General features: G+C 27.7%; 4 protein-coding genes across 5 annotated transcripts; 2 read left to right on the top strand and 2 right to left on the bottom strand.

Annotated features, from left to right (window-relative positions):
- Positions 1 to 794: 794 nt before the first annotated feature.
- LOC106785781 (xanthine dehydrogenase-like) lies at positions 795 to 7,618 on the top strand. Its single transcript, XM_014746508.1, has 23 exons — positions 795 to 913; positions 1,090 to 1,221; positions 1,427 to 1,583; positions 1,671 to 1,884; positions 1,992 to 2,212; positions 2,304 to 2,406; positions 2,538 to 2,665; positions 2,746 to 2,868; positions 3,101 to 3,268; positions 3,501 to 3,782; positions 3,847 to 3,951; positions 4,122 to 4,335; positions 4,408 to 4,591; positions 4,836 to 5,132; positions 5,263 to 5,345; positions 5,408 to 5,601; positions 5,692 to 5,850; positions 5,948 to 6,076; positions 6,171 to 6,301; positions 6,404 to 6,653; positions 6,741 to 6,837; positions 6,914 to 7,021; positions 7,351 to 7,618. Exons 1-23 carry the CDS (start codon positions 810 to 812, stop codon positions 7,416 to 7,418), a joined length of 3,651 nt encoding a protein of 1,216 aa, XP_014601994.1. The 5' UTR covers positions 795 to 809; the 3' UTR covers positions 7,419 to 7,618.
- Positions 7,619 to 7,762: 144 nt separating this feature from the next.
- Positions 7,763 to 17,948, top strand: LOC106786804 (indole-3-acetaldehyde oxidase-like). Its single transcript, XM_014748586.1, has 25 exons — positions 7,763 to 8,007; positions 11,428 to 11,477; positions 11,554 to 11,734; positions 11,910 to 12,041; positions 12,205 to 12,361; positions 12,444 to 12,657; positions 12,755 to 12,975; positions 13,067 to 13,169; positions 13,363 to 13,490; positions 13,554 to 13,676; positions 13,748 to 13,915; positions 14,041 to 14,322; positions 14,387 to 14,491; positions 14,661 to 14,874; positions 14,946 to 15,129; positions 15,272 to 15,568; positions 15,821 to 15,903; positions 15,969 to 16,162; positions 16,247 to 16,405; positions 16,502 to 16,630; positions 16,722 to 16,852; positions 16,956 to 17,205; positions 17,292 to 17,388; positions 17,467 to 17,574; positions 17,667 to 17,948. The coding sequence occupies exons 1-25, from the start codon at positions 7,982 to 7,984 to the stop codon at positions 17,738 to 17,740; spliced, it is 3,810 nt and encodes a 1,269-aa protein (XP_014604072.1). The 5' UTR covers positions 7,763 to 7,981; the 3' UTR covers positions 17,741 to 17,948.
- LOC106786811 (succinate dehydrogenase [ubiquinone] cytochrome b small subunit, mitochondrial) lies at positions 17,863 to 19,345 on the bottom strand. Its single transcript, XM_014748599.1, has 4 exons — positions 19,009 to 19,345; positions 18,672 to 18,811; positions 18,387 to 18,577; positions 17,863 to 18,316 (listed from the first exon to the last, which is right to left on the bottom strand). The coding sequence occupies exons 1-4, from the start codon at positions 19,061 to 19,063 to the stop codon at positions 18,121 to 18,123; spliced, it is 582 nt and encodes a 193-aa protein (XP_014604085.1). The 5' UTR covers positions 19,064 to 19,345; the 3' UTR covers positions 17,863 to 18,120.
- A 302-nt stretch (positions 19,346 to 19,647) lies between these two features.
- LOC106785790 (pterin-4-alpha-carbinolamine dehydratase) lies at positions 19,648 to 20,861 on the bottom strand. 2 transcript variants are annotated; one of them, XM_014746520.1, is made up of 3 exons: positions 20,689 to 20,861; positions 20,075 to 20,194; positions 19,648 to 19,994 (listed from the first exon to the last, which is right to left on the bottom strand). In XM_014746520.1, exons 1-3 carry the CDS (start codon positions 20,812 to 20,814, stop codon positions 19,812 to 19,814), a joined length of 429 nt encoding a protein of 142 aa, XP_014602006.1. In that variant the 5' UTR covers positions 20,815 to 20,861; the 3' UTR covers positions 19,648 to 19,811. The 2 variants fall into 2 exon arrangements, with proteins under 2 accessions (XP_014602006.1, XP_014602014.1); XM_014746528.1 differs by having other exon boundaries at positions 20,075 to 20,191; positions 20,689 to 20,860.
- Positions 20,862 to 22,970: the final 2,109 nt, after the last annotated feature.

Genomic DNA, 22,970 nt, shown 5'->3' with positions numbered 1-22,970 from the left:
GAATATAATATATTTTTTATTCAAATTAATAAATGTCTTATTATATTACTATATATCGTAACTAAAGTAATTACTTTTTAGACAATCGAAATATTAAAACAAAGTTATTTATATATCGTGTATAATCATTTTCAGCAGTCATTTTATATGTATACAGATTCATACATGATATGCTATTCAAAAACGATAAAATATAAGAATAGCATAAGTAACACTTTTTTCAGTTAAAAGAAAACGTTGCAACTTTCCAGAAAGTTGTTCGGATATATAAGACAGAAAATAAAAAATATTTCATTTTTAAAAAATATTTCTGTGTGATCGAGAATAAAAATATTTTCAATTTACTTCGATTGCATTAATTATGCCACCGACAGATGATGATATCATTTGGTATGTATAAAATATATATTTATTTATATTTATATATTAGTTTCGTTTAAGAAATAATAATATTATAATAATTTTAAATAATAATGTTTTATTGTTTAAAATTATATAATATTATTTTTTATAGTAGTGACACCAAATTTACTGTCAACTTGACGATCAACGGTATACAATACACAGGTAAGAATTATTTCATTGATTATAATTGCTGAAAATTTGATTGACAAAGACAAACTATATAAAAAGAAAAAAAGAATAATAAAAAGTCAAGCAATCATTATTTTAATCAAATAAAATAACCGTGCACGAGTTTAAAAGTTTAACTCAACATTATTATCATTATAGTATGCGAAGATGTTCCAATAGATACGTCCCTATATTTTTTTATTCATAATTATGCTAAATTACGTGGTACAAAATCCATGTGTCTCGAAGGAGGTTGTGGTGCTTGTATCGTTGCTGCCACAATAAAAGGAGAAACAATGGCAGTAAATTCATGTCTTGTACCTATTTTTATATGCAACGGGTACGTTTAATATATTTGCAATTAGTATTAATATTATTAATAATGACTTATTTATATACATTTCTTATTATGCTTCTATGAAAACTTGTAAACTAAAAAAGTATCCAATAAAAATTATTAATAATAATTCTGATTTCTGATATAAGATTTTATTTTTTTGTTTTGTTTATTTGTAGATGGGCGATCGAGACTATCGAAGGTATAGGTAATAGAATGAAAGGATATCATCCTATACAAAAAACTCTAGCAGTAATGAATGGATCACAATGTGGGTATTGCTCACCTGGGATGGTTATGAATCTATATAGGTCAGTACAAAACTTTCATAAATAATAATAATAATAGTATTAATAATGATTGAATAGACAGCGAGTTTTTATTTTTTAGTTAAATAGATTATTCTTAACAAAAATTGTTTATCAATCATAACTATGTTACTTTATTTAATTTTATTAACAAACATATACGATAAAACAAGAGTAATTAATTTAAATCAATTATATACATTTTTAGTCTATTAAAGGATAAAAAGCAAACGATGAAGGAAATTGAGAATTCGTTTGGTAGTAATATTTGCCGATGCACCGGTTACAGACCAATATTGGAAGCATTCAAATCATTCGCTTCTGATGCACCACCCAAGTTAGTGGAGGCCATTCAAGATATCGAAGTAAGAACAATTGTTTTTTTTTTTTTAATAAAAACTCGATATGATTATGATTTTTTTGCTGTATATGTTTTGTATTGTGTTCCTTAGGAATTTTATAAAATAAAAATGTGCCCAAAAAATGGTATGCCTTGCAAAAATGAAGAAAATGGTCGAACATGTAGCCCGCTAAGTTTGACAGATCTTTCGATAAAATTGGAGGATGCTGTGTTTTGCAAAGTATATTCGATCAAAAAACTTTTCTCGACGTTTCACAAATATTCGAATTTTACTTATATACTGAATGGTGGAAATACGGCTCATGGTTCGTAGTGAAAATCATTTTCAAATTAATGTAAATCAGAAAACGAATGAATTTTTTCTTTTTAATATCTACCAGCTGACATATTCCATTAAATAATTATATTATAGGTGTATATCGAGTTGAAAAAAAAGATCTTTACATCGACATAAACGATATACCTGATTTACGTCGAATAGAAAAAACTGAAAATTCTTTGATACTTGGCAGCAATGTTTCCCTCACGGTGGCAATGAATACTTTCGAGAAATATTCAAAAGATGATGGCTTCCAATATTTACGTCATTTGGCTCATCATATTGATTTAATTGCACATGTGCCAGTCCGCAACGTAAGCAATCGTAAAAAAATATATTTCACAAAATAAATGTTTAATAAATTATTAAATGATCGATCAATCGATTGAGTAAAAATATTGTTAGATCGGTAGCATAGCTGGTAATCTCATGATTAAACACGAACACCATGAATTTCCATCGGATTTATTCCTCATATTACAAACTGCTGGTGCAAGAATACACATACGTGAGTAAATTCATTTATAATTATGTAACATATATATATATACATGAAAATTAACCCAATATTATTTATTAATTAATTTGAAAAAATCGTTATATGTAGTAAATGAAATAATTTTTGTTTGTAAATCACAGTCGAAAGTCCTGGAAAAAAAATGGAAATGAATATGCTAGAATTTCTTAAAACTGATATGAGACATAAAATTATATACAGTATTGTCCTTCATTCTCTTGACAGCTCTTACGAATTTAGGTCGTACAAGGTAATTAAAGTAAAAAATCAAATGAATATTTAAACAAATTAAAAAGATTTTCTAGAACGTAATTATTATATCATCTGTAGATTATGCCAAGAGCTCAAAACGCACATGCCCTTGTAAACGCTGGCCTTTTATTTAAATTCGATGGAAATGGAAACATTTTGGAGAAGCCCAATATATTGTTCGGTGGAATTAGACCAGATTTTGTAAGAAATTTTGGATGAAAATAATAATTGGTATTTGTATATAAAATAATATGTCATAATAAATAATTTTAGTTGCTGAGGAAGTCTCAAATAGAGACGAAACGTTCAACGGATAAATATTGTGTTCATCTTAATTAAACCCGTCCAAAAAACAACTTCCCTAAGAGTAAACTTAGTAATAATAAATGAGAATATTTTTCATAAATCTTAAGTATTATATTGTTTATTTCAGATGCATGCAACACATACTGAAAACTTTTTAACTCACAAATCTATTTTCAATAAGAACGTTGTCAAGTCTGCTCTCGATATATTGGATAAAGAATTAAATCCTGATCACGTTCTGCCTGATTATTCTCCCGAATTTAGAAAAACATTGGCTGAAGGATTATTTTACAAGGTATATTATTAATAATTGAGATAGAACCTTTTAACATAAAACAATATTTTAGCCTTGATTATACATTGCTCAGCTAAATAACGCGTTCCGATCACATTGACTTCCGTAAATTCATTTATTACTAACACAATTTACGTATATATTATATTAGTTAATTAAAATCACTCGAAAAAATTGGCTATATTAAAGAAATTACGTAGCAACAATAAATATAAATAAAATTTGATTCTAGTTTATATTAAGCATAAGACCGGAGAACATTGATTCAAAACTTCGAAGCGGTGGAACAATTTTAGAACGCGAATTATCTTCATCTAAGCAAGATTTCGAAATTCAAACGAATCTTTGGCCACTGAACAAGCCTATTGCAAAAAGGGAATCCATTTATCAGACCTCGGGAGAGGGACAATACATCAATGATATAATGCCTTTAAAAGACGAGGTTTTCTGTGCTTTCGTCTCAACTGACGTGGCTAGTGGTAAAATTGAAAATATCGATGCTTCGAAAGCTTTGGTATGTTATCATTAAGAGATAATCATTGAAGATAGTTCAATTATTAAATTGATGGTATTTATAGGAAATGAAAGGAGTGGTGGCTTTTTATACAGCAAAAGATATTCCTGGAAAAAATATATTCATCTCAAGTTCTAGTAAAATGCAACTGCTCGAAGAAGATGAAATGGTAAGATAAATCATTATATTATCTCTTGATTTCATTGAATCGTTATTTTTTAAAGAATAATTTCAAATAAATATTTCTTTTTCTCTTGTTCTGTATTTCTTTTCGTTCTCTATATTATGTATCGTATTAAATACAAAAACCTTACGTTTACATAAAATTACTATCATTAGTTATTCGCGGAAGATAAAATTTCATTCGCTGGCCAACCAGTTGGGATAATAGTCGCAACTACTCATATTATTGCAAACGAAGCAGTAAAAAAAGTAATAATAACGTATGCTGATGCATTGAAAACGAAACCAATAATAACCATCGACGATGCTTTAGCTTCTAATGATAAAACTAGATTTTTACATCGTGTTAATAAACCGGCAAAAGAAAAAGGTAATGAAATTAATAAATTTATTTTTTTTGCAAGTACCATAGATACTCTGACTAAAGTAACTTTATCGACAGGTAAAGACACGAAATTTGTAGTCAAAGGTTCTTACAATGTCGGTTCTCAGTATCACTTCAGTATGGAAACTCAAACTTGCGTTTGCATTCCGATTGAGGATGGTATAGACGTTTTCGCAGCAACTCAATGGATGGATCTTACTCAAGTTTCAATTGCTCTTTGCCTAGGAGTTCAAAATAATAGGTATGGAATTTAGGTAAAATAAGTACATATATATCTTCTGGTTGAAAGATTTTTACTTGATAATCCTAATCTTTGTTGCTATTTACTAGTTGATGTCAGTCCATGAAATATTATCATTCAATAATCACCTTTACATATGATTATATAAGAACAATGTGTAATAATTGTATTATTTAATGAAATATTTATTATTAATACCTATATACACAGTAATAAATTTATATCGTTTATTTTTATTTTTTAGTATCAACATCAACGTAAGACGTTTAGGTGGTGGATACGGAGCAAAACTCACACGGGCAGCTCAAATAGCATGTGCATGTGCTCTTGCATGTCACAAACTTAATCGACCTGCGAGATTTATTATGACGATTGAAAGTAACATGATGTCGATTGGCAAGAGAGTTCCAGCTAAACAGGAATACGAAGTTGGTGTGGACGATGAAGGACGCATTCAATATTTAAATTCAATTCAATGGAGCAACGTTGGTGCTTCTTATAATGAGATGACTGGAATACATATAATGCATTATTTACCAAAGTACGTAGAATATTTTTCATATATATAATAATATATTATATACAAATTTTTGAAGATTATTTTAAATTAATTATAATAAACTATAATAATTTTATTAATAATCTATCAACATTTATTTTATAATTCACAGCTGCTACAAATCTGATAGATGGACTTGCAATGGTTACGAAGTTAAAACGGATATTCCATCCAGCACTTGGTGTAGAGGACCAGGTATGTTAAATAATTTTTTAGGATATTACGAACTTTAAAAAACAACACTCTTTTCGCATTAGGATCTTCGGAAGCTATTGCTATGATTGAGAATATAATGGAACATATATCTATGGAACTGAAGAAAGATCCCATAGAAGTTAGATTGATAAATATGACTGAAGAGGATAGAAATGTGATGGAATCAATGATAGATGATTTAAAAAAGTCTTCTGATTATGATTTGAGAAAGAAAGCTATTGAAATATTTAATAGTGTATGAACAAATCATTTGTTTTAACTATTGTATTTTCATTCATAAATTGTTTCATCAGCGTTCATTATATTTATTCTAATTGTTGTATAGGAAAATCGTTGGAAAAAGAAGGGAATAGCTTTTGTACCAATGAAGTTTCCTTTAGTACAATTCGATCAGTTCAGTGCTATGGTTAGCATTTATGCACGCGACGGTACTGTTTCTATATCTCATGGAGGAGTTGAAATGGGACAGGGTATTCACACAAAAGTAACTAAATACTTTTAAATTAAAACAAAAATAATAATTTTATCATGTAACTAATTCAACTGATTTGAATTTTTTGTTATTTTTTTTTAATTGTTAGATCTCTCAAGTAGCAGCATATATTCTCGATATAGATTTGGAACTTGTTAAAGTGAGACCCACTGATAATTTCATTGCTCCTAATAACATCTTCTCGGGTGCTAGTATAACAACCGAATCTTGTGCATACGTGAGTATTTTCTATTCTTTTTTTTTATGTTTTTCTAGTAATTTGTAAGAAAATTTCAACTGGGTATGAGTATGTTAAATTTCGTTTATTTTAGGCAACCATGATGGCTTGCAAAGAACTTCTGACAAGATTAGAGCCTATTAAGCAGGAATTAAAAAATCCTACTTGGCAGGAATTAGTTATGGCAGCATATTTGAAGAACGTCGATCTTAGTGCTCGTTACATGTAAACGCAAAACAAATGATATTTTCTGCTAGTTTTGAAAAGAAACATTATTTTATTATCTAATATATACAAAAGAATTTATTTTATACATATTTCGTTTAGGTTTACGCAGAAAGATATTACTAATTATAGCTCTTATGGTGTATCCGTCGCAGAGGTTGAGATTGACGTTCTTACAGGACAACATATTCTAAAAAGAGTTGATTTGTTGGAAGATGCAGGCGTCAGTTTTAATCCTGAGCTTGATTTAGGTCAAGTAGAAGGTGGTTTCATCATGGGAATTGGATATTGGACTTCTGAAGATTTGATTTACGATCCGAACACTGGCGCATTAACGAATTATAGAACTTGGGTATACCGATACAACATCTTAACTGTATCTGATGGAAACTATCTAATTTTATATACTAATGATACTTGTGTTTCTGTTTCGATTTAGAATTACAAGCCTCCCGGAGCTAAAGATATTCCGGTTGATTTTAGAGTTTCATTTAGAAGAAATTCACCGAATCGATTCGGTGTATTACGTTCTAAAGGTAAATACAAAAAATTGATAACTATAATAATAATTTATATATATGTCCGACTTATTGTAAATAAATTATGTTATAGCAACTGGCGAACCTCCACTATGTATGGGTGTTGTAATTTCTTTTGCTATTAGACATGCTTTAAATTCAGCAAGATCAGATGCTGGAAAATTTGACTGGTACCCACTAGGTAATAATGTTATTTATATAAATATTTAATTGTTGTTTTCATCAATTATTTTTAACCGTTAGAATCCCAAGTAACTTAATCGCACTCTTCAGATTTTGTGCCAATAAATTCCAGTACATTTTGAACGTCATGAACAATTGACGATGCATGTCGTTGACTGTCAAATTACCATTAAACAAAGTAAGTGCTACGCACAGTTTGAGCTTTCTCGCAATCGCGTTGTTCAGGCTATTTCGATATATTCGTTCTTTGAAAATCCTCTGGGATTCAAACGGTTTTATAATATTTATAAATATATAAATGTGTAATAAATAATATTTCAATTACAGGTGGTCCCGTTACTACGGAAAAAATTCTCCTCACGAGTTTAACTAATAAAGATCAAATGGTGCTGTAAATTTAACTCACGTTAGTAAGTTGCAAGTTATACAAGCTATAATTTTTAAATTGAGATTATAATGTTTCGAGAATAGGTCGAATGTATTCATCAATATTTGCAACTAAACGAAGAGAATAAATATATAACATTGATTTTTTACTTAAAAATTTAATGTTAACGCATATAAAATATTTAATAAATCAAGTCTTTTGTTTGGGTATTAAATCATTAATTATAATATTTGTTTTCTATACAATTTCAATTTCAATTTCTGCCAAGAAGCGCTGCACGTTGAATGATGCCGACAATTATGGATTGTACAATAGTGGGGACCGATTCTAGCAGTATCATAAGAGTAGTTTCTCCGGTTATATGAGATAGTTACAATCCTTCTCTCAAATCGTTCGGATAAAAGATAGGTTGAGCAAAAATTTATCTTTTTAAAAAGTTTCAAATCATCTTGCAATCGGATAAACGCATATCTGTTTATAAATAAGTTCGTCGTGTAGAAAACAAAATTGTGTGATCGAGAAATTAAAACAATTTAGATTTCATTTGTTTGTGTCGAATTTGTATTAATTATGGCACCGACAATGGACTTACTTTGGTATGTGTGTACACGTATATATATTTGATTTTTGTCGTCTTTAGGAAAATAAATAAAAATATAATAATTTAAAATCTTAGTGTATTTGATATGTAAAATTATAGATTATTTTTCGATTAATATCTAGTTCGTTTCACATGATATTGCGAATATCTAGAAACAAAATTTTGCAACAAATGAAACTTTTTATTCGATTACACAACTAACTAGTTAAAACGTGAAAGTAACGTGATTGAAATAATAATAAAGTATCTACTTACAAGGAATCTTAACATACTTTCTTAGTTTAACTTCTTTCCCACTGTTCGCGTAGTTGTGAGCAAAGGTTTTTTATAAACTTCATAGAAAATTGCTTGATCAGGTTGCGCGCACAGGAACATTCTCTAAGATTAATATTTTTATATATTTTTTTTTCTTGAAAAATTTTCAGATAGCAATAGATAATATATATTTTTATATATTACAAGTACTTCATTATTTTTATTCCAAGCAGATAGACATTTTTTTTACTTCAATTTAAAAATCATTGATAAGTATGAAAATTTTTAAACAAAATTATCTTGAAAAGAAAATACTTTCTATCATTAGATTTGTTTTTTGAAATAATGTAACATTCTCCCAAACAATTTTCTATAAAAGCAAAAATAACGAAGATGTATACATTCATATATCCAAAATTATTATATCGGATGATATAACAATTTTATATTCGTTGAATTCTTTTATATCTTATTACATAATTTCATTCCATAATAAAATTTCTCATAGCTAGCAAAATATATCTTCTTGTGTAACTGGAAACATTATATGAACATACGAGAAACGATGATAATGATAAAGAAATTTTAAATATAGGAATAATAAGATAAGATTAGAGAGTTTTACATGTCACTAATAAAATATATCATAATTTTAATCGTTGATAAATAATAAAAATTTTAAATAATGTAATTTAATCAATTAATCAATTTCCCCAAAGATATTGCAATACTAGCAAAATAATTTTGTTTAAATATAAAACAGTATTTCTTGAGTCATTTGCATGTAACGATAAGATAATTTCAATTCAACGTGTATATTACTTCCTAGTAATTAAAGCATAGTGTAGTATTTTAGGCATTATATATTCATGTGTATGTGCATATTCGTGTATTCGTAATCGTAACTCTAAGTAAATAAGTAGTTAACAGGTAAAAGGAGCCAAGAAATAAGTTTTTCTTTCATGGCAAATAGCTAGTTTGAAGAATTTCTATATACAATTAGATATATATAAATACAATATAAAAAAGTAGGTGGATGTACATACATATACGTGCATAAAATGAATAACAACTGTTCTTTATAGAAAGGATATAACATATCAGACAAGATTTAATCAAGTCATACCCATGACGACGTTTTCTCACGCTTCCTATTACATATTGAACGTATGTGTGTATATACAAGGTGTCTTGAAAGTTCCCTTAGATCTTTGTTAACTCAACAAGCAAAACGAAAATTTATTATGTAGTATTAAACCTACATTTTTTTTACGTTACTCTTTAATTACAAATAAAGAATTAATTTTATCATGGAATTATATACAATATACATTAAATATACGAATATACGTATATGACGATATTTATTAATACAATGAAAAACAAAAGAAATTAAAAAAATATAATTTTAATTAAATAAAGGACATTAATATCACTAATATCAAAGCACGTAAAACTTAAATTTGATATACGATATAAATAAGTAATATACAATTTTGCTAAATACGAGTTCTTGTCTCTTTAACTTCACATTTTCTTGAATAATTTCTTACGTAATCTATTGAAGAAAATACCTAATAAGCTTTGAGTACTGGTCGTATAAATTATAATTTAATGATGCAACATCCGAATGATAATAAATTTTGTATATTACAACCTACACAGACTTATACTACAATCTTCCTTAAGACAAATCATATATTATCAAACGGATTAGCGAGTTCGATTTAGTCTCGTTAAATCTAACCCTCGTAATCAAAGGAAATATCTCGTTAATATTTTTATTAATGTTCTGATGTATGCTTGTTACGTATACGTTCATTTTAGTTAACAACAAAAATCAGATTAATTTTAATATCTGTTATTTGTTCTAAAGAAAACAAAAAATTTTATCATAGAAAGCAACAATATGTGAATATAATAATTGGTAAAAAATTGAATGAAATAAAAGTTAAAGAAAAAAAAAGTAATTGGATACATTCTAATTTGCATACGAACAATATGAGTATAAATTGCTTGATATAAACATGTGATTGTATAAAAAATATTACTTAAGATAATCATTTCCCCCCCTCTCACCCTTTCTCTCTTTTTTTATCTAATGCATATACAATCTATAATTATTTTCTAACAATATATACAATATATATATAACATGTTCAGAAAATGTTAGTGCAATAAATATGAATGACGGAAAACAATAGAGTTCATAACTAACATAACTACAGTTATTGCGCATTTTACAATTTGAATAGAAGTTGTGCAATCATATAATAATATATATCTATAGATAATATAAATAAATGTATTTTTGCAAGTACAATTGTTATCTTATCTATTCTTTCGTTAAAAAAATAAATATACAGGATGTCTTTAGTCACGATTTTTTAAGTACTTACGATAACCTGACAAAAGAATACTTTAAACAAAAGTTGATCTGTTTTTGATTGAATATATATTGCAATAAAAAAAGTTCGAAAAAAATTTTTTTTAATGTTTTTTAAGGCTACCTTTATTTTTTTAAATGGTACTTAGTGTTTTTGACTTGACAGTATTATAGTTCATAATAATACTAATTCAACGATATAGTATACTATGGTCTTTCGATGATTTAGAAATGAAAATTTCAACAAAAAATTATTTTGCTTGACATCGGCGAACAAGTGTTTTTTTTTAAAAAAAAATTACTTATGTATGTAATTATAATTGTTACTTAAACAAAACATAAACAATATCATAGTGCTGTTTTCGGCCTTTTTGCGAAATGTTTTTCGCTTTATACAGTTCTTTTGTTTAGTCTTGATTTGTCACGGGAGCAAATCGCAGTTTAATATTAATTTATCGCTAATTTGTTAAAAAAAAATGTCATTTAACTTGTGATAAGCTTCAAGAAATTTTTCTTAACAAAGAAAATACTTATACGGTTGGAAAAAAAAGTTGTCATTTCACACTTGACAGGTTGTTATATTAAAAAGAAAAATATCGTCAATTACATTTAAAAATAGATTATATTAAACAGCTTTCACGGATAAATTTCTCTATTTGTGTTTAATTGTCCTACACAAAGTACAAAATATATAAGACTTCTTTTTTATTAACAAAGTGTGTGTGAAAATTTTATAAATAAATAATACAATGTATATTCATTTTTATATTTTAGGGATTCTAAATCTACCGTCGACTTGACTATTAACGGTAACCCATACACAGGTACTATCATCGACAAATTTAAATAAAATAAAATAATAATAAAAATTACAACAAAATATATTATTATTTTTTTTAGTATCCGAGGATGTCCCACCTAATACGACTCTAAACGTTTTTATTAGAGAATATGCGAAATTACGTGGTACAAAAGCTATGTGTCACGAAGGTGGTTGTGGTGCTTGTATCGTTGCTGCCACAATAAGAGGAGAAACAATGGCAGTTAATTCTTGTCTTGTACCTATTTTTATATGCAACGGGTACGTTTAATATATTTGTAATTAGTATTAATATTATTAATAATGACTCATTTATATACATTTCTTATTATGCTTCTAAGAAAACTTTTAAATTAAAAAAGTATCCAATAAAAATTATTAATAATAATTCTGATTTCTGACATAAGATTTTATTTTGTTTTTTTTTTATTTGTAGATGGGCGATCGAGACTATCGAAGGTATAGGTAATAGAATGAAAGGGTATCATCCTATACAAACAACCTTGGCAGCAATGAATGGATCACAGTGTGGATATTGTTCAGCTGGCATGGTGATGAATCTTTACAGGTTAACACAAAAATTTTATAAATAAGAATAAAAATCAAAATAATCATTATTGGATATAGAGTGATTCATTATTTTCAAGTCATGCAAATTAATGATAAAAATATTTATTACAAATATGTATTACATATTTTTCTGTTAAATCAAATAAATTAAAAATTTTCAGTCTCTTGAAGGACAAGAAACATACAATGAAAGAAATCGAGAATTCATTTGGTAGTAATATTTGCCGATGCACGGGTTACAGACCAATATTAGATGCATTCAAATCTTTTGCTTCTGATGCATCACCCAAGTTAGTGGAGGCCGTTCAAGATATCGAAGTAAGAACAATTGTTTTTTTTTTTAATAAAAACTCGATATGACAATGACTTTTTCGTATATGTTTTGTATTGTGTTCCTTAGGAATCGTATAAAATAAAAATGTGCCCAAAAAATGGTATGCCTTGTAAAAATGGAGAAAATGGGCGAATTTGTAGTCTGCAAAATTCAACCCCTGTCTCGATGAAATTGGAAGACGCAGACTTCCACAAAGTACTTTCGGTCGATAATCTATTCTCAACGTTTCAGAAATATTCGAATTCTACTTATATACTGAATGGTGGAAATACGGCTCACGGTTCGTAGTTTTTTCGAATTAAAAAAAAAAACAGAAAAACGAATGAATTTTTGTTTGTCTACCAGCTGATATAATCCATTCAATAAATATATTACAGGTGTCTATAGAATTGTTAAACCAGATCTTTATATCGACATAAACGATATACCTGATTTACGTCGAATAGAAAAAACTGAAAATTCTTTGATACTTGGCAGCAATGTGTCCCTCACGGTGGCAATGAACACTTTCGAGAAATATTCAAAAGATGATGGCTTCCAATATTTACGTCATTTGGCTCATCATATTGATTTAATTGCAAGTGTGCCAGTCCGAAATGTAAGCAATCGTAAAAAAATATATTTCACAAAATAAATGTTTAATAAATTATTAAATGATCGATCAATCGATTGAGTAAAAATATTTTTAGATCGGTAGCATAGCTGGTAATCTCATGATTAAACACGCACACCATGAATTTCCATCGGATTTATTCCTCATACTACAAACTGCTGGTGCACGCATACACATACGTGAGTAAATAAATATATACGATAAATAAAATATTTCCCAATCAGAATTCCTAATTTTATTTTTCGACTACTATATAAGTTTAATCTCATTCTAATAAAATTATGATTTATAGTTTTACATTTATAGTTATACATAAAATTTAATCAATCGTTATATTATATAATAAATAACAATTTTTTTTGTAAATTACAGTCGAAAGTCCTGGAAATAAGATAGACATGAATTTGCTACAATTTCTTGAAAGTGATATGAGACACAAGATTATATACAGTATTGTTCTTCCAACTCTCGGTAGCTCTTACGAATTTAGATCCTACAAGGTAATTAGAGTAAAATAAAATAAACAATAATTATAAATAAATATAATTATACATTTTATGTAGATTATGCCAAGAGCTCAGAATGCCCATGCCCATATTAACGCTGGTTTTTTATTTAAATTGGATGGAAATGGAATAGTTTTAGAAAAACCCAACATACTATTCGGTGGAATTCGACCAGATTTTGTAAGTAATTTAGGATACAATGAAATAAGAACATTTTTGATGAATCTTAAATATGATATTGTTTCTTTCAGATGCATGCAGAAAATACTCAAGAATTTCTACTTAACAAATCCATATTCGACAAGAACGTTATCAAATCTGCTATCGACGTATTGGACAAAGAATTAAATCCTGATCACATTCTGCCTGATTATTCTCCTGAATTTAGAAAAACGTTGGCTGAAGGATTATTTTACAAGGTATTATTAATAATTTTATTACGAAAAGAAAATCTTCAAATTAAAAAATTTACAATATTAGTTATACTAAATAATTTTATTTTAAATAATAAATATAAATAAAATCTGAGATTTTTTTTTTTCAGTTTATATTAAGTATAAGATCAGAAAACATTGATTCAAAACTTCGAAGCGGTGGGACAATTTTAGAACGCGAATTATCATCTGCTAAACAAGATTTCAATACGGATAAAAATATTTGGCCACTGAACAAACCTATTGCAAAAAGGGAATCCATTTATCAGACCTCGGGAGAGGGACAATACGTCAATGATATAATGCCTTTAAAAGACGAGGTTTTTTGTGCTTTCGTCTCAACTGAAGTGGCTAGTGGTAAAATTGAAAATATCGATGCTTCGAAAGCTTTGGTACGTTATCATTAAGAAATAATCATTGAAGATAGTTCAATTACTAAATTGATGGTATTTATAGGAAATGAAAGGAGTGGTGGCTTTTTATACAGCAAAAGATATTCCTGGAAAAAATATATTCATCTCAAGTTCCAGTAAGCTGCAGATGCTCAATGAAGATGAACTGGTAGACTACATCATTTTTCTGTCTTTTGATTTAATTGAATCGCTATTTTTTTAAAGAACTGCTTAAAACAGATATTTCTCTCTCTCTTTCTCCTTTTTTTACGTTCTCTATAGTATGTATCATATTAAATAAAAAAAAAATGACCTATGCATCAAATTATTATCCTTAGCTATTCGCGGAAGATAAAATTTCATATGCTGGACAACCAGTTGGAATAATAGTCGCAACTACTCATGCTCTTGCAAATGAAGCTGTAAAAAAAGTAAAAATAACGTACACTGATGCATTGAAAACGAAACCAATAATAACCATCGACGATGCTTTAGCTTCTAATGATAAAACCAGGATTTTCCAAACTGTGAATGTTTCTGCCAAAAATAAAGGTAATTAAATTAATTAATCTATTGTAACTAACAATAAATATCGTAGATATTTTATTTTGAACAATTTGTAGGTAAAAATACGAAACACGTTATTAAAGGCTCCTTCTCTCTTGGTCCTCAATATCATTACACTATGGAAACTCAATCTTGCGTTTGCATTCCGATTGAGGATGGTATGGACGTTTTCGCAGCAACTCAATGGATGGATCTTACTCAAGTTTCAATTGCTCTTTGCCTAGGAGTTCAAAATAATAGGTATGGAATTTAGGTAGAATAAGTATAGTCCTAAAATCTTCGTTTCTGTCTATTAGTTAATGTCAGTCAATGAAATACTGTCATTTATTGATCACCTTCGATTAATATCATCCTTATAAAATAAATACCTTTTATTTTTTAGCATCAACATTAGTGTAAGACGTTTGGGTGGTGCGTATGGATCAAAAATTTCTCGAGCTACTCAAATAGCTTGTGCATGTGCTCTTGCATGTCACAAACTTAATCGACCAGCAAGACTCATTATGTCAATCGAAAGTAATATGATGAGCATAGGCAAGAGAGTTCCAACCAAACAGGATTACGAAATCGGCGTGAACAATAAAGGACGTATTCAATATTTAAATTCTAATCAATGGAGCAATCTAGGTTGTTCTTTTAATGAAGTGCATGCACCAATTGTAATGCATCATATGGAAAGGTATATTATAGTATTCATACGATATGATATATAATATACATATTTAAAGATTATTTTATTAAATGAATATAAAATTATTTATACTATTATATATATGCAAAATAATTATAACTTAATAATAAATTAATAATCGTAACTATGTTTAATTAACAAACAATTGTCTAATAAATTTCTAATAATTTTAATAATAAATATGCATATATATAATAATAATTATCTAATAATTTATTAAGATCTATCTTTTAATTACAGCTGTTACGATGCTACTAGATGGACTTGCAATGGTTACGAAGTTAAAACTGATGTTCCATCCAACACTTACGCTAGAGCACCAGGTATGGTAAATTTAAACGATTTGTTATAATTATATGATATGTAATAAGTATTATATTTGCGTCAGGATCTACCGAAGCAATAGCTTTAATAGAAAACATAATGGAACATATAGCTGCAGAATTAAACAAAGATCCTACAGAAGTTAAATTGATTAACATGAATGCAGAGGATAAAGCTGTGTTAGAACCAATGATAGCAGATTTGAAAAAATCTGCTGATTACGATTCGAGGAAAAGAACAGTCGAAATGTTTAATAATGTAAATAATCAAGTTTTTTATTTAAGGATATATGTATAGATTGTCCTATTTGTGTTGTTTTATTTTATGGTATACGTTTCACAGGAAAATCGTTGGAAAAAGAAAGGAATGGCATTGGTACCAATGAAGTATCCTCTCATGTATTGGGGACAATTTAATGCTATGGTTAGCATTTATGCACGTGACGGAACTGTCTCTGTTTCCCATGGTGGAACTGAATGCGGACAGGGTATTCACACAAAAGTAACTAAATATTTTTAAATTAAAACAGAAATAATAATTTTATCATGTAACTAATTCAACTGATTTGAATTTTTTGTTATTTTTTATTATTGTTAGATTTCTCAAGTAGCAGCATATATTCTCGGTATAGATTTGGAACTTGTTAAAGTGAAACCCAGTGATAATTTCACTGCTCCTAATAATTCTGTCACAGGTGGAAGTATCACAAGTGAATCTTGTGCATACGTGAGTATTTTCTATTCTTTTTTATGTTTTTCTAGAAATTCGTAAGAAAATTTCAACTGGGCATGAGTATGTTAAATTTCGTTTATTTTAGGCAACTATGATGGCCTGCAAAGAACTTCTGGCAAGATTAGAGCCTATTAAGCAGGAATTAAAAAATCCTACTTGGCAGGAATTAGTTATGGCAGCAAATATGAAGGACGTTGATCTATGTGCTCGTTACATGTACACAAATATAAGATAACATTTTTTGTTTTATTTCTTTGGGCAACTTATTTGTTTATCCGATAAAAAAAACAATAATTAAATATATTCATATTATTCTTAGGTTTACAGCGAAAGATGCAACACCTTACAAAATTTATGGTGTAACTATTGCAGAGGTTGAAATTGACGTACTTACAGGACAACATCTTATACAAAGAGTTGATCTGTTAGAAGATACTGGTGTCAGTCTTAATCCTGAGATTGACTTAGGTCAAGTAGAAGGTGCTTTCATCATGGGAATTGGATATTGGACTTCTGAAGATTTGATTTACGATCCGAAAACTGGCGCATTAACGAATTATAGAACTTGGGTATATCTATATAAAATCTTAACTGATCTGTGAGAACAAATCTAATTTCATATACTAATGATGTTTATGTTTCCGTTTCGATTTAGAATTACAAACCTCCTGGCGCTAAAGACATTCCAGTTGATTTTAGAGTTTCATTTAGAAGGAATACACCGAATCGATTAGGTGTATTACGTTCTAAAGGTAAATACAAAAAATTGATAACTATAATAATAATTTATATATATATGTCCGACTTATTGTAAATAAATTATGTTATAGCAACTGGCGAACCTCCATTGTGTATGAGTTGTGTAATTCCTTTTGCTATTCGGCAAGCTTTAAATTCAGCTAGATCAGAAACTGGAAAATCTGGCTGGTATCAGCTAGGTATAGATAAAAATTATTTATAAATATTTATAATTAATTTCAATTAACTATTTTTATTTTAATACATAATAATCCTACTTAAATTTTTTTAGATGGTCCTGTGACAACAGAAAAAATTCTTCTAACTAGTTTAACTAATAAACAACAAATGGTCTTAGAAGTTTAATTGTAGTAGTGATATATAAAAATAAAGTAATATTTTTAAACATAAAGAATAGATGTGCATTAAAAAAATATTTTCACTTGTATACACATGTGTTTATAATAAGCTGTAGTGAAACAATAAAGTTTAGAACAGGGCGTATATATTCAATAATATTTTGTACAAAACAATGAAGAATAAATATATAACTTTGGTTGTTTGTTGGCCTTAATTTGATCAAGATTTTATATTAACGTATATTAACCTTTAATTAAATGAAGTTTTTTTACAGGTGTAAGATAATAAATATTTTATTTCTGTACAATTTAGAAAGAAGGTAACTACGTCATATGTAACTTATCGCAATAAATTATTTCACTTATTGACCTTTTTATTCTAAGTACCTAAGTAGTTTTTTGTTGACCGATCCTCCATGCATCTTTGATAGATTTTCCAATACCAGGTCCATTGTAAATTAGTACAAGAAGCCCAGCAAGTGTTACAATTGACAAAAGATTTAACAAAAGATGGAATACCTTAGGAAGAAGCGGTCCAAGAATAATAGGTCTTGCATAATCAACAACCAAAGCTTCCAAACCCCTATTTATATAAATATAATGATTAATGATTTTTTAAATAGACATGCATCTGACCAATACAAAGTACGTACCAATGCATATGCATTACAACTAGAACAGCAGTTATAACATCGATAGCTGGATTTTCCAATAATAAAGAAGCTGGTAGTAAAACTGGCATCGCAGCAGAAACTAATTTCTCTGCGACCCATAAACGTACATGACTGCCTGTTGTACTAGCAAAGCGAGATTGATTTCCACTTAAGGTTAAAGACATAGGTAACTGTTAACAAAATGATAAATGATTTCTAAAATATAGTTTGTCAAGTTATTTTCAAAGAATACGCCTCAAAGATATATATCATAAATATATAAACCTTTGTCAATAATTGACGATTTTCATTATTAGCTAATTTAGTATTGGTAAGATTCAAATTTGTAAGGGACGAAGAAAATTTGGTTGTTCGTGACAATTGTCCATAGTGCGATAACATACAACTAGGTTTTGTAATAGATTCTGAAATAAAAAATCATGTTTGTTCAACATTTTTTTCAAAAATATTATCAATATTACATATTATTACAGTATGGAAATGCATTAGAGAAGAACTATAGTGAGGTTAAACAAATGATAACGATTACATAAACGTTACTTATCCAAATATTATTTTAATGTGCAAAGAGAATATGAAAACATAAAAACAAATAACTTACCAAATTGTTTGATGTTACGCAAAACATATTGATTTGCTATTCTTTGTAAAATCATCTTGTTAGAAATTCCAAAGTAACGTTGATTTTGAAAATATTTAATTACTATTAATAATATATATATGCCACACAAATTTTCGACTAATTTTTTCTCACTATTTTATTGGTTAAGTTTAGAAACGTTTAATCCGAAGTGATCTTAATTTACAAATGTAGTTTCTAAGTAGAAAAGTGACTAGAGACACAAGGATAGTAACGATATATATGTACTTTTTTTTCTGATGTTGTATGTGTGAATGTATGAAACGTACACCACTAAATATAATCGTATTTACAGAGTTGATTTATATAATCGAAAGATCTAATCTCGATTATGAAAATCGATCTAAATAAATTAAATAATCATAATAAATTTATTTATAAATGTCATCAGATTGTATTTAATTTATGTGTTAAACAAATATATATATATATATATTAATATTTTATTTATAAAAAGATATATCTGATATTTTAAAAGAGGTATTTTTTGATTGGTGCATATTAAGGAATCAAAATACGAATGCAATTTGAAAATGTTATATAGAAATTAAAATAATTATTTCATAATCAATTTGTGTATAAATTAGATCTAAATATTTCATAACGGCGTAAAGAAACTTTATTATGTAATTATATAATCAAAAATATAACAAAATATTAACATTTTATAATATAAGATAATCTTTTTTTAAAAAATATTATAACACAATTAAGATATATTCATCATATATTATTGGTTCTTGGTGCATTGATTTTTCAATAATTTAATTATTGTAAGTTTTAACAACATTTTCAACAAATGTTGCCAGATCGACATCCTTCTGCGATAATCCATTAACATCATGCGTAGACAAAGTCATGTTTACTTTATTATAAACATTAAACCATTCAGGATGATGATTCATCTTTTCTGATTGTAGGGCTACTCGTGACATAAATCCAAAAGCCTATTAAAAAATATAAATATAGCAATCAGAACAATGGTAATGCATGCAATCGTTTAGAATTAACAAGGATGTTAATTTACTTCGTTGAAATTTTTAAATACAAATTCTTTATATATAGCATCTCGCTCTGCTTGGACAGACCATCCGCTTTCTAACAATGGACTCAGGAGTACGTCTCTCTCTTGTTGTGCAAGTTTCTTCTAGAATCATGGTATATTAACACTGTTATGTATTTTATATTAACAAATCTGAATAAATATAATTTATTGAATATGCATATATAAGGTAAAAATATTATTAAAATTAAGTAAGCACTCATATTATCGGTAAGATACTATTTCATCTTATCATAATATATTATCGACATCAATTTTAATATATATTATTATTTGCATATTAATTAGATCTATTTATTATTTATTTATTAAATCAATATTTCATTTATATTTTTCTTATTGTTATAGAAAGAAATATAATGATACAAAATTCATTTTCTTAAAATTTTTTTTTTTTACATAGATATTGTAGATTTTGTACAATTCACAAATAAAAAGATAGAGTAACAACAAGTGGTTGAACATATTGATTTCTTTAAACACAAAATAGTATCTTGATTTATAATATTTATAACTTTATTTATATTCAAATATGTTTGATATATAATAAATATACTATTTGTGCTAAATAATCTCACCATTTTTTGTCTCTTGGAACTAACAGCTGTGGATAATTGTTTTTGATCAAGGTTGTGACATATACCGATATACTGTTCAAACCCCCTTCTACTGATAAATCTTCTAGTCAATATTGCTAGCAGCATCTTAGTTATGGACCATACGTAGTTCTTTATAAGCTTTGTTTTCAAGAGAGAGAAGGAGAGAGAGAGAGAGAGAGAAGCTCTAGTAATATTAAAAGCGGGAATACAGTATGATTTAAATTCTTTATGTACAATATTATATAAATATCTAATAAAAAGATTATTTTACTAGGAAGTTATACTGAATTTTGATGCATTATGGTGCATTATTTGTTTATATACTACATGCATTATGTTTTTCTTTTACTACCATGTTATTTATTGTCTTTTTATAGTAAATAAAAAAAAATAAAATATTATTTTGTGATAGAAAATACATAATTGTTCTCAATCATTGTTATTATTTATAATAATTTAATCATAATAATATAACATTGCATTATTTATAATACTTTAATGATTTGTCATATCAGCGTTAATGTCGCTGTAGTTAGCGTCCACGAAACCAAAGAATACAGAAGTACATAGAAACTCACAAGTCCCCTTTTTTATCTAACTAGATTCATTTTAGTTACTACCGGGACCACCAGTGGGTGAGAATAGGAACTTAACGCGATGACCGTACAATACTATCAAAGATATGATAAGTATATGATAGTATATGATATAGTAAAGTTATATTATAATAGAATTTTAAATAATTATATTTAATTTTTAGTGTATAAGCATGTGTGTGCCTTCAGAAATGCATTTATATATATATATATTTTAAAATGAAGCAATTTAAGACACTCAAATAAAAAAGAACCCAGAAGGTTTGTTGTTAAATCCAACGATGATCACCTGTAACAAAAAGAAAACTACATTAATCATAGAATCGAGTCATACAATAGCCTAACATATAAGTGGTCCAATTCACAGATGCACTTTTCATTTGAATTCCCTAGTTATTTTTATCCAATCTCTATTTACCGTTTGTAAAATAAAATTAAATTTAAGCGCGTGATTTTACATTAAAAAATATAATTAATCAAGAAACCGGAAAAGTAAAAAATATTATAATAAGTTACTAAAAAAAATAATATCCTATTAATTATTATAAAATACTTTTAAACTATACGTTATATACAAAAGAAAAACTGCAAATTTCATAAAATGCAATCACAGTAAAAAATCCTGAAAACGAAACAAGAAAAAAGAAATGACTGTAATATTTACTGAACGTTAATCAAACATTAAAATTTAATAATACGAGAATTTTAATATTTTTAACTGTAACTAACTAAAAACTTATGCACCTTTTGGACCAATTGGCACACAGATTTGGTGTGCTAAGGAGATGGAATGATCCATCATCTCCAATTACAATTACAAATTAATAACGAGCAAGTAAGTGATATAATAAAATATAAAATAAGACTAGAGAGCTATTTTCGAAAAGTTCGAACTTGCTGTTGAACCATTGAAAATAACTCAATAGTCTATGTAGTTGCCCACTTGATACCACAGTTAAGTGGGGGCCTCTTCGGCATTAGCCTCTTCGGCATTTAGCCTCTTCTTTCTTCATGCCCTAAACGCTGCTGTTAGGCATTTTACAACATTTACTAGAATGCCTCAACAGATATTTGATCTAATCGATGAACCTATTATTAACACTTTGCATTTAAAAAATTAAATAATATCAAAGAAAAGCAGAAACTTTGTAATACATCTCACGGTTTTACTTTTTTACTCGACCACTTTTATCTTTTATCTTTATTCTCCTTTGTATTTACTATACATGTATAAAAAATGAAGTATTTTCAGTAGGAATTACTAAAGAGCAAAGTATTAATATACTTAATATTAAATAAGTATCCAACGTATTCAGCTATCTTCACTTTTTCGAAAAAAAATTAATTTTTAAGAAAACGCAAAGACTTTTGAATCGTTCGATACTGATTTATATCTCGCGGTACAGAGTATCAGCAATATATAGAAAAAATAAAAGAAATATTTAAATGATAAATGGATCTAAGGGTTGCTGAAACTTTGTATAATATCCGGAGAAGAAATTGTCCACTTCTGAGTGGATAATACAATTGCGCGACTTCTCCGGTCTCTACCTACTTATCAATTAAATAAACATTCACTCCTAAGTATGCTATCTGCCTGTCTATTGGCAATATCTAAAAAGAGCAAACATACATACATACCCACCCACCCACTCCACGATTCTC

The sequence above is a fragment of the Polistes canadensis genome, unplaced genomic scaffold (genome assembly GCF_001313835.1).
Source record: "Polistes canadensis isolate GaletaPanama2010 unplaced genomic scaffold, ASM131383v1 scaffold_3, whole genome shotgun sequence".
NCBI classification, from domain to species: domain Eukaryota; kingdom Metazoa; phylum Arthropoda; class Insecta; order Hymenoptera; family Vespidae; genus Polistes; species Polistes canadensis.
Note: the sequence above shows the minus strand (reverse complement) of the source record. Positions and strands in the feature narration are given on the sequence as shown.

Excerpts from the sequence above, each read along its gene's own strand:
- LOC106785790 (XM_014746520.1), bottom strand. The coding sequence starts at position 20,814 with ATGCTGCTAGCAATATTGACTAGAAGATTTATCAGTAGAAGGGGGTTT. Across the intron at positions 20,195-20,688 it reads GTTCCAAGAGACAAAAAATG|AAGAAACTTGCACAACAAGA; the intron begins GTGAGATTATTT and ends CCATGATTCTAG. Across the intron at positions 19,995-20,074 it reads TATTTAAAAATTTCAACGAA|GCTTTTGGATTTATGTCACG; the intron begins GTAAATTAACAT and ends ATTTTTTAATAG.
- LOC106786804 (XM_014748586.1), top strand. The coding sequence starts at position 7,982 with ATGGCACCGACAATGGACTTACTTTG. Across the intron at positions 11,478-11,553 it reads TAACGGTAACCCATACACAG|TATCCGAGGATGTCCCACCT; the intron begins GTACTATCATCG and ends TATTTTTTTTAG. Across the intron at positions 15,130-15,271 it reads CTAGGAGTTCAAAATAATAG|CATCAACATTAGTGTAAGAC; the intron begins GTATGGAATTTA and ends TTTATTTTTTAG.
- LOC106785781 (XM_014746508.1), top strand. The coding sequence starts at position 810 with ATGTGTCTCGAAGGAGGTTGTGGTGCTTGTATCGTTGCTGCCACAATA. Across the intron at positions 1,584-1,670 it reads AGGCCATTCAAGATATCGAA|GAATTTTATAAAATAAAAAT; the intron begins GTAAGAACAATT and ends TGTGTTCCTTAG. Across the intron at positions 3,783-3,846 it reads TCGATGCTTCGAAAGCTTTG|GAAATGAAAGGAGTGGTGGC; the intron begins GTATGTTATCAT and ends TGGTATTTATAG.
- LOC106786811 (XM_014748599.1), bottom strand. The coding sequence starts at position 19,063 with ATGATTTTACAAAGAATAGCAAATCAATATGTTTTGCGTAACATCAAA. Across the intron at positions 18,812-19,008 it reads GCGTAACATCAAACAATTTG|AATCTATTACAAAACCTAGT; the intron begins GTAAGTTATTTG and ends TTTTTATTTCAG. Across the intron at positions 18,317-18,386 it reads GTTGTAATGCATATGCATTG|GGGTTTGGAAGCTTTGGTTG; the intron begins GTACGTACTTTG and ends TTATATAAATAG.